At 39.7% G+C, this 16,556-nt stretch overlaps 1 protein-coding gene across 1 annotated transcript; it reads left to right on the top strand.

Annotated features, from left to right (window-relative positions):
• The first annotated feature begins 3,715 nt into the window (after positions 1–3,715).
• Positions 3,716–5,273, top strand: LOC134668602 (uncharacterized). Its single transcript, XM_063526041.1, has one exon. The coding sequence runs from the start codon at positions 3,986–3,988 to the stop codon at positions 5,258–5,260; it is 1,275 nt and encodes a 424-aa protein (XP_063382111.1). The 5' UTR covers positions 3,716–3,985; the 3' UTR covers positions 5,261–5,273.
• Positions 5,274–16,556: the final 11,283 nt, after the last annotated feature.

The following is a 16,556-nucleotide window of genomic DNA, read 5'->3' as shown; positions in this document are numbered from 1 at the left end:
TTGTACCTGTTCATACTTTTGTACCATTTCTTTTGTAGTGTGCAATAAAGCATTTTATTATTATTATTATAATTTGTTTGTCCTTTCCACATCTCGGGACCATGGGATCCCGGACTTTTGGGAGGCGTGCGTGGGGCCGAAGCCAACAGCGCAGAGGCCCTTTAAGACAATTTAATCTAAAGGCAAGGGATACACGTGGCGGATACTATCCCCGAACGCACAATGTGATACATCCGGAGATGGTCTCCGCCAGGTGCAAAGACTATTGGAGTGCAGCACTTTTGTGCTGCGATGGAAACTAAGGTCATGGGCTATAGATTTGAAAGTTGGATGGACTGGATAATGGGCTATGGGAGAGACTAGCGGACACCTGCCGTGACAATCAGTCTCAAAATTGTGTAAGACAGGTGTTGACTCGCCTACTCATTTAGTGGGCCCTACAACGGCCGCACGCACAGTGCGACAATAGGGCAACACTTCGGAGCGGCTGTAAGGTTGTCGAGAGGTGAGTCTGCGGTAGCCAGATCCCGGTGATCCGTTCAGCAGGCCGCCGGCGTTATGACATTTTACACTTCCAACCTGGAGCATAGGTCCCGCTCTTGCGACTCCACTCTGGCCGGCCAATCAAGGCAAGCACAGAGGCGAGGGCCAGATGACAGGGCCCTCTGGAATAGGGGTCCGCGGTGTCGCCACTCACCGTCAGCTCGCCACAAGCTGCCCCCGCGGGGTTATTATTATTATTATTAATTTCATTAAAAGTAGCTAATAAATTAACGGTAAATGTGTATCAAACTTTTAGATCAAAAACAAAAATATAATTTACAGTACATATTATATTACGCACGAGTGCGTAAAATAGCACTTTTCGTGTGTATGTCAAAAGTTTAAAGGGCCATATGTACTGTAAAACGTTGTACGATATACGTGCGAATAGGTAATTCGCAACTTGTGTCGATTTAAAACACTCCCTTCGGTCGTGTTTTAATTTATTGCCACTCGTTTCGAATTTCCTCTTTTTCGCACTTGTATCGTAAATAACTATTAAAATAAAGCAAGTTGTAGCAACTTCGACTTTAATACTATTGCGTTAAGATGAGAATTCTAATAAAAAAGAAAAATACAGAGTAAACGCTTGCTTTGGCCCTTTACGAATTTTACATTTTTATCGGAGTGTATAGGTGTGCGTGCCGGACTCCTAAGTGGCTTTGCCTAATTTAAGTTTCTTAAACCCAGCTTCCCTCGATGGGCTCGTGATGCTGAACTTCTCTGACTTTCATTACAAATTCACGAAATGTCCAATTATTATGATAACTTTATAAGCACAGTGCCGCGAGCCGCCGACAAGTCGGATCTAATTAGGCTTTGGGGATATTGTTTGGCTTACTTACAGAGTCTCGCATTAAAGGGAATAAAGTCTGTTGTCATGGCGTTTAAAGTCTTCGTTATAATGCTTACAATTACATAATTTTTAATCCTCTGCTTGGAAATAAGTCGTTAGAATTTTCAATCCTATTTTCATCCCCTGAGGGGTTAAATTTCTACACTAATCTAGAGTGATCTACATTTTTTTAAAGAATAGGTTTTTTAATTATGTAGGAGGCAAACGAGCAGATGAATCGCCTGATGGTAAGCAATTTTCGTCGTTATAATTATAGTGACTATTTTTATGTAGGTATATTTAAGTAGTAGGTATAGTTATAACTAAAAACGTAAGTCTTAGCTTCAAGTTTTTAATAAATATAAGCGTTTCATTACGTTCGTACCTATATTTTATATTTTTCTCATATTCCGCTTAATAAACAGCTAATACAGAATTAAAAAAACCGGCCAAGTCCGAGTCGGACTCGCGCACGAAGGGTTCCGTACTATTACGCAAAAAACGGCAAATAAATAACTTTTGTTGTATGGTATGGTATTTAAATGTACATATTTATGTATATTTTTTTAAGTATTTGTTTTTATAGAGACAACAGAAATTATACATCATCTGTGAAAATTTCAACTGTCTAGCTATCACGGTTCATGAGTTACAGCCTGCCCATATAACCATTCCAGTCGCAGAATCATCAAAGTGGTAACTAAATGTCAGATGTGTCGTAACAGAGTCCACACAATGTGTCTAGAATTGTTTCGAAACAAAGTTTCGTCGCCGTGTGTACACTTTTCCGTAACAAGGTGTCGACACATTTGTGTGCACTTTGCGTGCGGTTTGCGACTAAATCTGACAGCAAATTTGTGACAGCAAATGTCAATATAAAATACCTTTTGAAAACCAAGGTTTGTCAAACTACTATTAGTGTCTCGTGTGCTCGTAAGTAATTCTAGTAAGTCATCATGGGCGATGCAAATGATAATAATCGACCAAAACCATATAAACACCCAACACCCGTCAACCTTTTACAGAAAAGTTTTTAAAGAAATGCAATAAGCTACTTAGGTCAGCCAACGAATGCTCAAAAAAGTTGTAGAGGGAAATGCTCGGAACACAATTTTTGAATCTGTAACTTGGTTTGGACAACTTAGGAGGTGAACATATCAAAAGTCCCCGGCCGTAGCCCTTGAGCGGGGGGAAGAGAGGGGGCTTTGAATGTCCCATTTTCCGGTTTTTCGATTATATCTCGGAAACTATGCATCTTAGCGACATGGCCACTTATTCAAAATGAAAGTTAATTTAATTTGTTACAAGTTTATTCGGTCAATTTTTTCGATATGTTGAATAGTTTTTGAGATATCCGCTCTTGAAAGTTTATTTAGGCCTCTCAATTTTATCTTGATATATCTACATCAGTGAAGGTGCTAGGCCGTGTATGGTATCGTATAAATCTGGGTTGCTGAATCCATTTAAGGTATCACATTGAAACCATTCCACAAAATTAAAAAAATCTTTTTAGGGTTCCGTACCTCAAAAGCAAAAAACGGAATCCTTATAGGATCACTCGTGCGTCTGTATGTCTGTCTGTCTAAATACACAAAATAGTTCTTTACCTATAGATGACAGGAAAACCTATTAGAAATGTGCAGTCAAGCGCGAGTCGGACTTAATGTACGGAACCCTTAATACGCGAGTCCGAGTCGCACTTGGTCGGTTTTTTTAAAACTCCTCTTGACGCTTAACCGCTGAACCGATTTCGTTGAAATTTGGTATAGAAATAGTTTGCGTCCCGGAACAGGACATAGGATAGATCTTATAACCAAAATCATCTTTTGAAGGTGTGAAAAGTGGCGTGGAAATTTGTACGGGAAATCAATAACCGCTGAACCGATTTATATTAAATTTGGGATGGTCTACATCTTTGATTTAGTTAAAAATGATAAAAAAAACATGACTTCAAACCTAAACTTAAACAGTATTAACTTCAAGAAGTCAATTCTGAATTCCTCCCTACACCTCATTTCACACCTTTGAAGGATGATTTTTGAGATAACTTATTATGTCCTGTCTCGGGACTCAAAATATATGTGTACTAAATTTAAATTAAAACTGTTCAGCAGTTTAAGCGTGAAGAGGAGTTTAAAAGAAAGTAAGTTTATATGTTTTTACTTTGGAATGGTGTCAATGTGATACCATAACTAAATTTGGTACTGCGAATTTATACGAAAACGATACCAAACAAGGCCTCGTAGCTTTACTGTTGTAGAAGTCAAAATAAAATTGAGAGCCCTAAATTGCGCGCGCGCATCGCTCGATGACGTGCGTGTTTAACGGTAACGAACGGCGCTCATAAGTAGCTAGTGCAAAATGACGAAACGAACTCGTAAATCGTTAGCGGCAATAGCGGCATTATCGTCGCAAGTTGTTAAATGTAATCAGTGTAACATAGTGATCAATGAGTTGTTATCTTTTGTACAAAATAAGCACGATATTATGGATAGTGACAGTTTGATTCGAATATGTGTAACGGCTTTCTCAAAAGAAGATATTGATCGCGCTAAGTCTCTCTTGTTCCAAGCAGTACCAACAGATCTACGAAATATAGTGAGGAAAATGATTGGAAAAGAACAGCGAGATGTAGAAGACATTTTAAAAGTTTTCAAACGAACTGATCCTGAGAAGATACCGTTGTTTGTGGCACACGATCTGAACAAACTACCACCTATAACTTTCGACCATGTAGATGTGACAAGGTTATTACGAGACCTGCTACTGCTTAAGTCTGAAATTGACAATATCAAAGAAAATTATGTCACAAAAGAGCAGTGGGCTCAAACAAAAACCGACGCGTCTAGTCTGAGGCTACCCAACGATGACTCGTCGTCCGAAAAGAATCTCAGTGTCTTAGGTCATAATGCACATAATAAGGTGAAACGTTCGAGTGATACGTTTGTAAATAAAAACCGTCGAGGTGGTTTTGTGCATGAACAGAGTTATAACTGTGACAGTGGCCCATTTGGAATGTTGCATATACCGTCGATATACTCGAGGTCATCTACCCCAGAGTCAGCTGCTGATAACGGGAATGCAAGTCATTGTGTCACGGGCTCCAAACTGTCCCTCTCGAACACAGCAGATGCGCGCATGCAGCCTACTGTGTCTCACATGGCGCACACAAACCTAACAGAACACCACAATACCGAGATACGATCGCCTCCCTCCGCCGCGCGCGAAAGTGATACTTCGCACTCACTTGCTCATACTGAGATGCCCATCGTCAAGCGGCAGGGATGCACCGCGGATGATAACCGTGCGCCCGCATCTATACGACAAAATAATAACAATAACACGAGTACTTTAGGCTCGGCAGGCGGCAAGAGTTATCCGAAGGAAGGTGTGAAAGACACTTGTACAGAGGTCAAGGAGACGTACTCAAATGTTGTTCGTCATAATAATAAAGGGAAAAAACTTGCACGTACTTCTATTATGGATAAGGCATGGGTGCAGAAACAAGAATATAGAATACGGAATAGAATCATAGGTAGACAGGGTACAGCGGAACCAGACCCTAACTGTAAATTCCGAGCGGCCGATATTCGGGTGCCGCTTTTTGTTTATAATGTTGATAAGAATGTCTCATCGCGCGACATAGAAGATTACGTGCAAACAAAAACACGTGTAAAGGTCACAGCGGAGCAGGTGTATGTAAAAGCGGAGAAGATGTATAACGCTTATAAAATTCTTGTTCCTAATCATAAACTACAGACTTTTCTGGATGACAATATGTGGCCCGAGGGAATATCTTTTCGACGTTACATCGAGTTTAAAAATGTAAACAATTGCAACACCCAGGTAACCAGAGATAACGTAAATGGGAAGTACAAATAATAAAAATAATTCTACTAAAATCACCCGTTTGTTAAGTTATAACTGTAAGTCGGTGAAACGCTCAGTTGACTGCATACGAAATTTATGTATTAAGGCCGACATTATTGCGCTTCAAGAGACGTGGTTATATACACACGATTTACATTTCTTGGGTACCATACACCCGGATTTCACCTACACGGGGACATCTGCCATGGACACCTCTGCGGGACTGCTGCGCGGTAGGCCGTACGGCGGTGTGGCGTTACTGTGGCGAAGGGATGCATTCCAATCAGTGTCGATTATAAAATGTGATAGTGTGCGTCTCACCGCGATTAAGATTACCACAAGTGAGCGTTCATTCATAGTTTTTTCTGTATATATGCCGACTGACTCTGTGGATAACCTCGTCGAGTTTACGCAGTGCCTAGGAGAAATTAGTGCGATAATAGACAACAGTGGAATAGATAGTGTGTTTATGTTAGGGGACTATAACGCTCACCCGGGTGAATTATTTTATCGTGAACTAATAGACTTTTGTAGCGAACAACAGTGGCGTTGTGCGGATGTGGACAAGTTGACTGCGGCCTCGGATACCTACACGTTTATTAGTGAGGCGCATGGGTGTCGTCGTTGGCTTGACCATATTCTGGTGACGGAGTCGTCATGGCCCACAGTCTCAAGCGTAAAAATACTTCACGATGTATTCTGGTCAGACCATTTCCCAGTAGAAATAACTTGTAACATTAGTGTACTCAGGCCGCGGTCCGCCGTTACAAATAATTCACCAAACAAAATAATTTGGGGCGATAGGCAGCCATCACAAATAGAAGCATACACTGTATTATGTAACATGAAGTTGAAAAATATTGATTTTCCTGCTGAGCTGGCAGGCTGTTGTGATAAGTTGTGCAATGACTCTGGCCATAAATTAATCTTAGACTGTATGTATAAGGATATTATTTGTAAGTTATGCGAATCTGCGGAGCTAAGTTGTAATTTACCTAACAATAATACCAAAAAGAAATCTAAACGCGTTGTGGGTTGGAATAAGTATGTGAAGGAAGTGCATGGACAGGCTCGGCTCAGTTTCCAGGAGTGGGCATTTCATGGTAAGCCATCTCAAGGCCCTCTTTACGACAAGATGGTGGAGACCAGAAGGAACTTTAAACTAAAGTTGAAATGGTGCCAAAACCATCAGGAGCAAATTAAGATGGATATGCTGTCAACTCACCATGTTAACAAGAGTTTTGGTAAGTTCTGGAAATGTACTAAAAAACTTAACCCTGAGCCGGGTCGGTCAGCGAATATTGATGGTTTAAGCGAACCGAGTGTTATTGCTAACCATTTCAAAAATGTTTTCAGAATCGAACCCCCACAGCGTTGCGCGAAGGGGCGGGTGCTCGATGCAGATAGTCGTGATCGACAACCGATAACCAGTTTTACTGCCAAAGAAATAAAAGCAGTATTAAAAAGCATGGTTAGAGGGAAGTCACCTGGTCACGACGGTCTGAGTGTCGAGCACCTGCAACACGCGGGACCTCACCTGCCGAGAGTACTGGCTATGTTTTTCACACTTTGCATGAGGCACGCTTACTTACCTAATGATTTGACGAAAACAATAGTCGTTCCTCTCGTGAAAAACAAAACCGGTGACATAGCCGATAGCTCCAACTATAGGCCCATCTCGTTAGCGACCATAGTAGCTAAGGTACTGGACAGTTTGCTTGATAGAATACTCACGAAGCATGTTAAGTTGCACGACGCACAATTTGGCTTCAAAACTGGCTTGTCCACGGAGTCCGCGGTGTTGTGTCTCAAGCAAACTGTGCAGTACTACACTGATAGGAAGACGCCAGTGTATGCGTGCTTCCTAGACTTATCAAAAGCTTTCGATTTGGTTGCCTACGACGTTCTGTGGAGCAAGTTAGAGTGCGAGACTGACCTGCCTGGTGATGTTATTGACATGTTTAAGTACTGGTACAATAACCAAACGAATTTCGTCAGGTGGGCGGACTCGCGCTCGGACTTGTACCGGTTGGAATGCGGAGTAAGGCAGGGGGGGCTGACATCACCAAAATTATTTAATTTATATATGAACACTCTAATCGTTGAGCTCAGCAGAACCAAAATCGGATGTTCTATTGATGGAACATGTGTCAATAATATCAGTTACGCGGACGATATGGTGCTGCTGAGTCCATCGATTGGCGCTCTCAGGAAACTAATCGGTGTGTGCGAGGACTACGCGGGGGCCCATGGACTCAGGTACAACTCGAAAAAGAGCGAGCTGTTAGTGTTTAATCCGCGCGGTAGCAAAGTTGACACAGTGCCGCCCGCTACGCTAGGCGGAACGCAACTAACGCGAGTGTCAAAGTTCAAATACCTGGGTCACTGGGTCACTGATGATCTTTCGGACAACATTGACGTGGAAAGGGAGCGTCGGGCATTGGCGGTCCGGAGCAACATGTTGGCGCGCAGGTTTACGAGGTGTAGTACAGAAGTAAAAACCACGCTCTTTAGAGCTTTCTGTCAGTCATTCTATACCTGTAGCCTGTGGGTCAACTATACGCAGCGGACCATCAATGCCCTCCGAGTTCAATATAATAATGCGTTCAGGATGCTGTTGGGATTGCCGCGCTACTGTAGTGCGTCAGCCATGTTCGCAGAGGCGCGCACGGATGGTTTTCACGCCATTATGCGTAAACGGGTCGCCTCGATGGCACGCAGGGCGCGGGCCAGCTCCAATAGCATCCTCAACGCATTAGCAAACCGATTAGACTGTCCACTCACTAAAGTGCTTATCGCCCTACATGTCAGGCCCCGGATTGCATAACTTAGTTTGTTTAGTTTAATTTAATATTCTATATTATTTTATTTTTATTTTCAAAATTTCAAAATTATTGATCTAGACATATATTAATTGACATTACATTATATTAATTGACATTACATAATTTAAATTTACATTTGTTTTTACTATTTTTATTAATTTTATTTTATTTAATTATAATGTCTAAATGTGAATTTTGAATTTTTGAATTTTAATAATTTAAATTTAATTTTATTATGACTTAGGTGTTAATTTAATTTAAGGACTTGGTGATAATTAATTATTTATTTTTAGTTATTTTTGTAATTATTATGTATATGGACTGTTTGTCTGAAATAAACGTTACATTACATTACATTACATAAATTCTTATTACTTGACCAAACTTGTGTAGAAGGAAAAGGAAAAATAAAAGTCTTCGGCAGGAATATAAGACACAAATATATATATTTTTTTGCGTTACTATTTCAATCATCAAATATAAACATACCTTGATTATAGTATTCTAGTGAGATCCTCACAGATAAACAAAAACATTTACTTAAAAAATTACAAGGTCGAAATGTCACGGAACTTGTGAGAGTAATACGTGAAAAATAAAAACTTTTATGACAAAAAAATCTGGACACAATTTAAGAAGCATCCTATTGCGTCGAGGAATCATCTGTATTTTTGCTTGTTTCATTGCCTCCTCGCTTCTTTTTTTGTTTTTGTATTCTGTAGCAATTTGTTAGATCTGAAAATAAAGATAACTTGCGTCGTCACGGATGTCGATTTATAGGTTTTAGGGAGTGCAGAATTCGAAAACGATGATCATTTTATAATCCAAGATGGCCGCTACGTATTTTGTTATAAAAGTCGTCATGAATATCGTTTTATAGGTTTTAGGAAGTGCCGATTTCGAAAATGATGACCAGTTTGGAATCCAAGATGTGTGCCGTGCACTTTGTCATAAAAGTCGTCATGGATATCGTTTTATAGGTTTTAGAGAGTGCAGAATTCGAAAATGATGACCATTTTGGATTCCAAGATGTCTGCCGTGCACTTTGTCATATAAGCCGTCATAGATGTTGATTTATAGGTGTTAGGAAGAGCAGATTTCGAAAATGATGACCATGACCAACAAAACTTTTAACATAGTGCATGGCCGCCATTTTGGATTCCAAAATGGTCATCATTTTCGAAATCAGGGCCCCCTAAAACCTATAAAACGACACCCATGACAACTTTTATGACATAGTGCGTGGCCGCCATTTTGGAACCAAAAATGGTTATCGTTTTCGAAATCTGCGCCCCCCAAAACCTATAAAACGACACCCATGACGACTTTCATGACATAGTGCATGGCCGCCATTCTGGATTCCAAAATGGTCATCATTTTCTAAATCTGCGCCCCCCAAAACCTATAAAACGACATCCATGACGACTTTTATGACATAGTGCATGGCCGCCATTTTGGAATCGAAAATGGTTATCGTTTTAGAAATCTGCGCCCCCCAAAACCTATAAAACGACACCCATGACGACTTTTATAACATAGTGCATGGCCGCCATTATGGATTCCAAAATGGTCATCATTTTCGAAAGCGGGCCCCCTAAAACCTATAAAACGACATCCATGACGACTTTTATGACATAGTGCATGGCCGCCATCTTGGAATCCAAATTGGTCATCATTTTCTAAATCTGCGCCCCCCAAAACCTATAAAACGACACCCATGACGACTTTTATTACATAGTGCATGGCCGCCATTTTGAATTTCAAAATGGTCATCATTTTCTAAATCGGGGCCCCCTAAAACCTATAAAACGACACCCATGACGACTTTTATTACATAGTGCATGGCCGCCATTTTGGATTTCAAAATGGTCATCATTTTCTAAATCGGGGCCCCCTAAAACCTATAAAACGACACCTATGACGACTTTTATGACATAGTGCATGGCCGCCATCTTGGAATCCAAAATGGTCATCATTTTTGAAATCTGCGCCTCCTAAAACCTATAAAACGACACCCCTGACGACTTTTATGGCATAGTGCATAACCGCCATTTTGGATTCCAAAATGGTCATCGTTTTCGAAATCTGCGCCCCCCAAAACCTATAAAACGACACCCATGACGACTTTTATGACATAGTGCATGGCCGCCATTCTGGATTCCAAAATGGTCATCATTTTCGAAAGCGGGGCCCCCTAAAACCTATAAAACGACATCCATGACGACTTTTATGACATAGTGCATGGCCGCCATCTTGGAATCCAAATTGGTCATCGTTTTCGAAATCTGCGCCCCTTAAAACCTATAAAACGACACCCATGACGACTTTTATGACATAGTGCATGGCCACCATTTTGGAACCCAAAATGGTCATCATTTTCTAAATCTGCGCCCCCCAAAACCTATAAAACGACACCCATGACGACTTTTATTACATAGTGCATGGCCGCCATTTTGAATTTCAAAATGGTCATCATTTTCTAAATCGGGGCCCCCTAAAACCTATAAAACGACACCCATGACGACTTTTATGACATAGTGCATGGCCGCCATCTTGGAATCCAAAATGGTCATCATTTTTGAAATCTGCGCCTCCTAAAACCTATAAAACGACACCCCTGACGACTTTTATGGCATAGTGCATGGCCGCCATTTTGGATTCCAAAATGGTCATCGTTTTCGAAATCTGCGCCCCCCAAAACCTATAAAACGACACCCATGACGACTTTTATGACATAGTGCATGGCCGCCATTCTGGATTCCAAAATGGTCATCATTTTCGAAAGCGGGGCCCCCTAAAACCTATAAAACGACACCCATGACGACTTTTATGACATAGTGCATGGCCGCCATCTTGGAATCCAAAATGGTCATCATTTTTGAAATCTGCGCCTCCTAAAACCTATAAAACGACACCCCTGACGACTTTTATGGCATAGTGCATGGCCGCCATTTTGGATTCCAAAATGGTCATCATTTTCAAAATTGGGGCCCCCTAAAACGTATAAAACGACATCCATGACGACTTTTATGACACAGTGCATGGCCGCCATTTTGGATTCCAAAATGGTCATCATTTTCGAAATCGGCACTCCCTAAAACCTATAAATCGACACCCATCTCGACTTTTATGACAAAGTGTTTGGCTACCATCTGCATGCAAGACATTTCTATATTTATTTTCCTTCTTAAGTTAGGTTAATTATAATATGCATATAAAAGTAAAATATAAAAACACTTACAAAACAATAAAAAAGAAAATTATAAACACATTATAAAAAACCTAACATTTCTATTATTTTTACGTACAAAAATGGCCCCCTGTCAACTTCCAACCGAGATTTAATCGATAATTTATTCGATTAATGTTCAGATTAATTCAATTTCAATATATGTTAGGTCGACTAAACTAATCGTGATTAAAATTTGAGGATTAACTTTTTTTATTCCATTAATTAGTCGAATAAACAGTTAATCTATTAAGTCCCATCTCTGACACGTCATTTTTACACTTTGAGAATATCTGAAAACAAATGAACACAAGGAGCCATTTTGCAAATCCAGTAACTTTGTTATTACTTTTGACAGCGCGTGTCATGTGTCTACACAGAGTCGACACAAAGTCGAAACATTTGCGACTACTTTGTGACTGCAATATTTCTCAGCCTTAAACCATATTTATACATCATAATTAACAAGTTTCGTAGTATGTAAAGCGTTATTTCTGTTATTTAAGCATAGTATACGCATCGAAGTACTAAAAATGCATCAAATAATATATTTATGAACACAAGCACTGAGAAGTAAACAATTTCATTTCCGGCTAAACTAAAACAATGTGGTGGCGCGTTGATTATATTACACTTAGTTTATCAAATCACTCGAGCAGTTTAATTCCCCATAATAATTTAAGTCCTATTGTAATATAAATGCAAACAATATATAATTACGTCTTGTAATCCGTTTTAGAGATGGCGTATTAATGTCACTTATTTTTATTTAACTATTTTTCCATCTGACAGTTTTCATTTGACAGGAACAAAATGAACGAATGAACGAATGATTTTGGCATAAAGTAGTCGCAAACCCGAAACAATGTGTGCACACGGCGACCACACTTTATGTCACTTTGTGTCATGTGTCGACCCTTCCCCATTTCTGGTAACTGTGTCGACACGGCGACGACTCTGCGACTGGAATTGTGACCGAAACAGACGGTGTCGACACAAGATGTGTCTACACCGCGTCGTAACGGCGACTGGAAATGGTTGTATGGGTGGTGATAGACAAACAGTCAGACAGACGGACGGACAGCGGAGTCTTAGTAATAGGGTCCTGTTTTTACCCTTGGGGTACGGAACCCTAAAAATATCAGCTAAGAATATTTGCAATAGTTGCAGCTCATTGCATTGCATAAAGATGCATTAGCGTTTAACTTTATTACTTAAATCGAGTATTCAAAGGACCGCTCTCAATAATTGCATTCAACTTGGAACCTTTTTAGCAGTCTAGCCATTTTAGTATTCTAGACTCCTTTTCCAGATTAGCGACAAGAAGCATTTCATTCTGGCATTTTCTTAACGTTAAATGGGAATGAGATCTACTAAGTGTATTAGATTAAAGTGGATATGAATGGGATGGAGATAAGTACGGTTCTTTACAGTTTATGAGAATGTAGGATTCAGCGTACAAAATAATTTCTAAACAATGGCCAAGTATACATTTTAAACGACAGTGAGTTACGTAGTTTCAATGGAAAAATTGGCAACAATCTAGAAAAATATAACGATAAAATGCTTTAATTTTGATGTCAATCTCAAAAGTTCTGGTTTATTACCGACTGAGGGTCGAGTGAAATAACACGGTTGTTTTTTATTAAGTACTGATTATTTCGCTATTTACATAGCTGGTTCACTGTTGGCAAGATTATCATTCTACATTAATCCATTATAATTTTACATATTACGTATTGCGATGTACTCAGACGATGGCAGCTGTCCATGAATTTGATAATATGAGAGTTTTGTCTTAACAAAGTGAAAAATAAAACACTTTTCTTTATAAATGCTATGTCTAGTAGCTACATATATTAGCTGCCATTGGCAGTCATTTTACCCTCGTCTTCCTCAAATGTCTCGTTATTTACGTAGTGATCCCGGTTTATGGCGCCATGAAGTTGCATAATTACACACTAGCAGAGTAACGGCGCGGCGTCCTCGACAAGCCAGGCTTATTAACGAACATGACGCAACTGGACGCTTTCTATTTAATCAGCCTATATGACCTTGAGCCCGATTCAGATGTTACAATTTCACTCTGGATTTCTTCACACTTATCTATATATCTGACCGGTAATCTTGTACAGTCAAATGTAAAAATATAGGTGCATATAACTTCTCAAAATTATAGTTCCTAATTCTCATAGTCCCATAGTTCCTTATTCGCTGACATAAGACCTATATTTTTTCTAAGGGACATATTTTTGAGTATTTATTTTTATTTATTTTTATTTATAGCAGATAAATCACAATTACATAATATTTTGATCCAAGAGCATCGTTAAACCAGAATGGTTTGTCTCGATACTCCATTCCGCAGTACTTAAATAATTAAATATACAATAGACACTTAAAATACATCTAATTCGTAAACAGCATTATGCATATAACGATTGTAAAAAATTACAAGCTGAGCGCATCTGTTATCTGTTGTGTTGTGTTGAAGTGTGCACGCATATTTTTACACTTGATCTGTGGCTCTATTAAAAATATAACTAATTTTTGAATGTAATCAATAAGTAAGTAGTGTACAATATGAGTGAAGCAAGTGTTACCAGGTCGATGAACCTTCCGCTCGAGCGCGCCGAGCTGCATGCAGCTAACCGCATCAAAGTGCAGCCTGTTTAGCTCGCCGCGCCGCCGCCGCCGCCGCCGCCTGCATACAAAAACGATCTTCGCTTTAATGACAATCATTTGATCCTACCTGCTATACCTAGGACCCTAGGTAGATACCTAGGATTGCTTGGTGAGTTTACCGGTAACAATATTATATTTTAGCAGGTGTGAAGATATTAATAGCATATTATGTGACTTAACTGTAAAAAAAAATCATATAAAAAATACCAGCGCGCAATGAAATAGATGAAACGATTTCGATAACATATGTTTAATAACCAGCACTCTACCAAATAGTATACATTTCCAAATAAAAAACCGCTTCCATATCGGTTTACCCGTTTAAGAGCTACGGTGCTACATACAGACACACGCAGCGGTCAAACTTTACCCCTCATTAAATTTAGCGTCCGAGTTTAAATTTAACTCGTGCACCTTTAAATTAAATCAGTTATAAAAGTTAACGGGTTTCACGCGCTTCTTTCCGCGACATGACTGTGGACTCAAATCCTTTTATCTCCTTGTTTTGCATCCCTCAACCTTCCGTGGCCATAATCCGGGTCATTAAGGCGGCGATCCCAACTAATGAGTAGAGGAGGTCATCTTGTAGCTCCCGGCGAGTCCTATTAACACATGATAACATCACTGATAATAGTTACATTAATGTTCGTGTTTCAGCTCGTCTAACACAAGGGTTGCTAGTTAGTGTTGAGATTACTTGGACTTCCCATCTTATGTAAGGCCTGAGTGGACGCTCAGAGCGGAGCGTTCGTCGGGGCGTGCAGCGTGGCGTCGGCCTCACAAGTGATTAGCAGCGTGCACTACGGCCGCTCCTATACGTTTGCATTTGTTTAACACACACACCGCACACCCCGCCCCGCTGCACGCTCAACTCGAGCGTCCACTCAAGCTTTACACTTAGGATTCTCATATAGTCCTAATTGTTGAGCTACTTAGCCTATTTTAATTAATTAATTTGGGTGTTCAATACTAGACATTCACCACTTAGTCATGGCTCGAAAGATTCTAAAGTCCTTTAAACGCTCTCGTAAAATTGAGACGTTATAATTTTAGATTCGGAAGATTTAATTCTTACTTCTAATAATGGGACAGCCTATTGTAGGCTTAATTTTAAATGTAGATATTACACGAAAATAAAATTAAAAGTACCTTAGATACGACATATATGTATAGAAATCAAATCATTTATAGCATTAAGTATCATATTGATTAAAACTCGCTCGCAATGTTTTCTTTCGAGGCCATCAAGGCTTAAGATATTATCGGGAACGTCCGGATTAGCTACCCGTGCCCTGTTTATCAAAAGCTTGTAACTTGTAATATAAGTGAAAGTCTCTTTCTAACAAAAGCTGTCAATAAGGGACTTCCATTTGTATTACAAGTTACAAGCTGTTACCATTATTATTTTAGGGGGCTAATTAAAATGGAATAAAGGAAACTAGTACATTACTTATAATACATTTATTTGACTAAACGACAAATATCTAAGTTTAGAAGTGTCAAATGTTAACTTATGACATTATAATATATTAAATAGCCTCGGCTAGCTTACTACAGACTTAACTAAAAATATGAGAGCAAATGTGGGTTTGGCGGCTACATTTCTTATGGTTGGGCACCCTGGGTACGTGGTATAAAAAATAAGGAAAATTATTTAAAGTAAGTTGGGCGCCTTGGAGAATATAATAAATTGGTTGTCTCTGACCTTTTAAGTAGTGACATTAGAAGGAAGGTACCACTGCCGACACACTAATGGAGACTCATGTCGCAGTGCCTCTGCATCCATGGTAGTTGTAGTAATAGCGAACAGGCCCCGACCGCCGGTACACCAAGCTGGCTGGGGGCTGCCTTACAGCCAAACTGTAGACTAAGTGGTAGGCCCTGTAACGAGTTACAGGTAGTAAGACAGGGTTCACAGACTTTTGACAAGCTGGAACCTAAATAAAGGAGAAAAATCGGTTCATGATTTAAAGAGCGGACCCCCGCATGGGCGTAAGGATTACGAATTCAAAAACAAGTGATTAACTTACCCATCGAGGAGAAGCGGCATACGTGGCCGGGATTGACCAGCATGTCGACTCGATGAGGCCTCCACCAACACACCATCGTCTCACAGGACTTCCATATAGGATAAAAATCCGGGACTGTGAAATAAAATTCACCACGCTATTAAATGGAATCTTATGCACAAAACCCGTCGCAAAAATCACCAAAATACTCACTTAAAAAGGAGATGTCTCCCGATGGGATGTATTATAGCCATTAAACGGCTTTCATACGGCGAAACACCGCAAAAGAAAACGGTCCACGATCTTCATTTTGACAGGAAGAATAATGACAAGTCAAATGGCAGAGTTGCCACAGCCCGAACTGGATTCGTGCAATCCTAGGTGATTTTGAAAAGAAAACATTACCTTTCTTCTTTACTTATTTGGACTAATATTAAATAGAAAGAAAAAACAATATTTGAAGACAATTTTAATTTACAAACCCCTTTCGATTAAAAAAATAAACAAAATGTAGGAAGGCACCGAAATTATTTTTAATCTAGCAACCCGGACCATGTTGT

This window comes from Cydia fagiglandana, chromosome 11 (assembly GCF_963556715.1).
Source record: "Cydia fagiglandana chromosome 11, ilCydFagi1.1, whole genome shotgun sequence".
Taxonomy (NCBI): Eukaryota; Metazoa; Arthropoda; class Insecta; order Lepidoptera; family Tortricidae; genus Cydia; species Cydia fagiglandana.
The sequence above is the reverse complement of the archived record's forward strand: the minus strand, read 5'-3'. Positions and strand labels throughout refer to the sequence as shown.

Coding starts and splice junctions, on each gene's coding strand:
- LOC134668602 (XM_063526041.1), top strand. CDS start 3,986: ATGATTGGAAAAGAACAGCGAGATGTAGAAGACATTTTAAAAGTTTTC.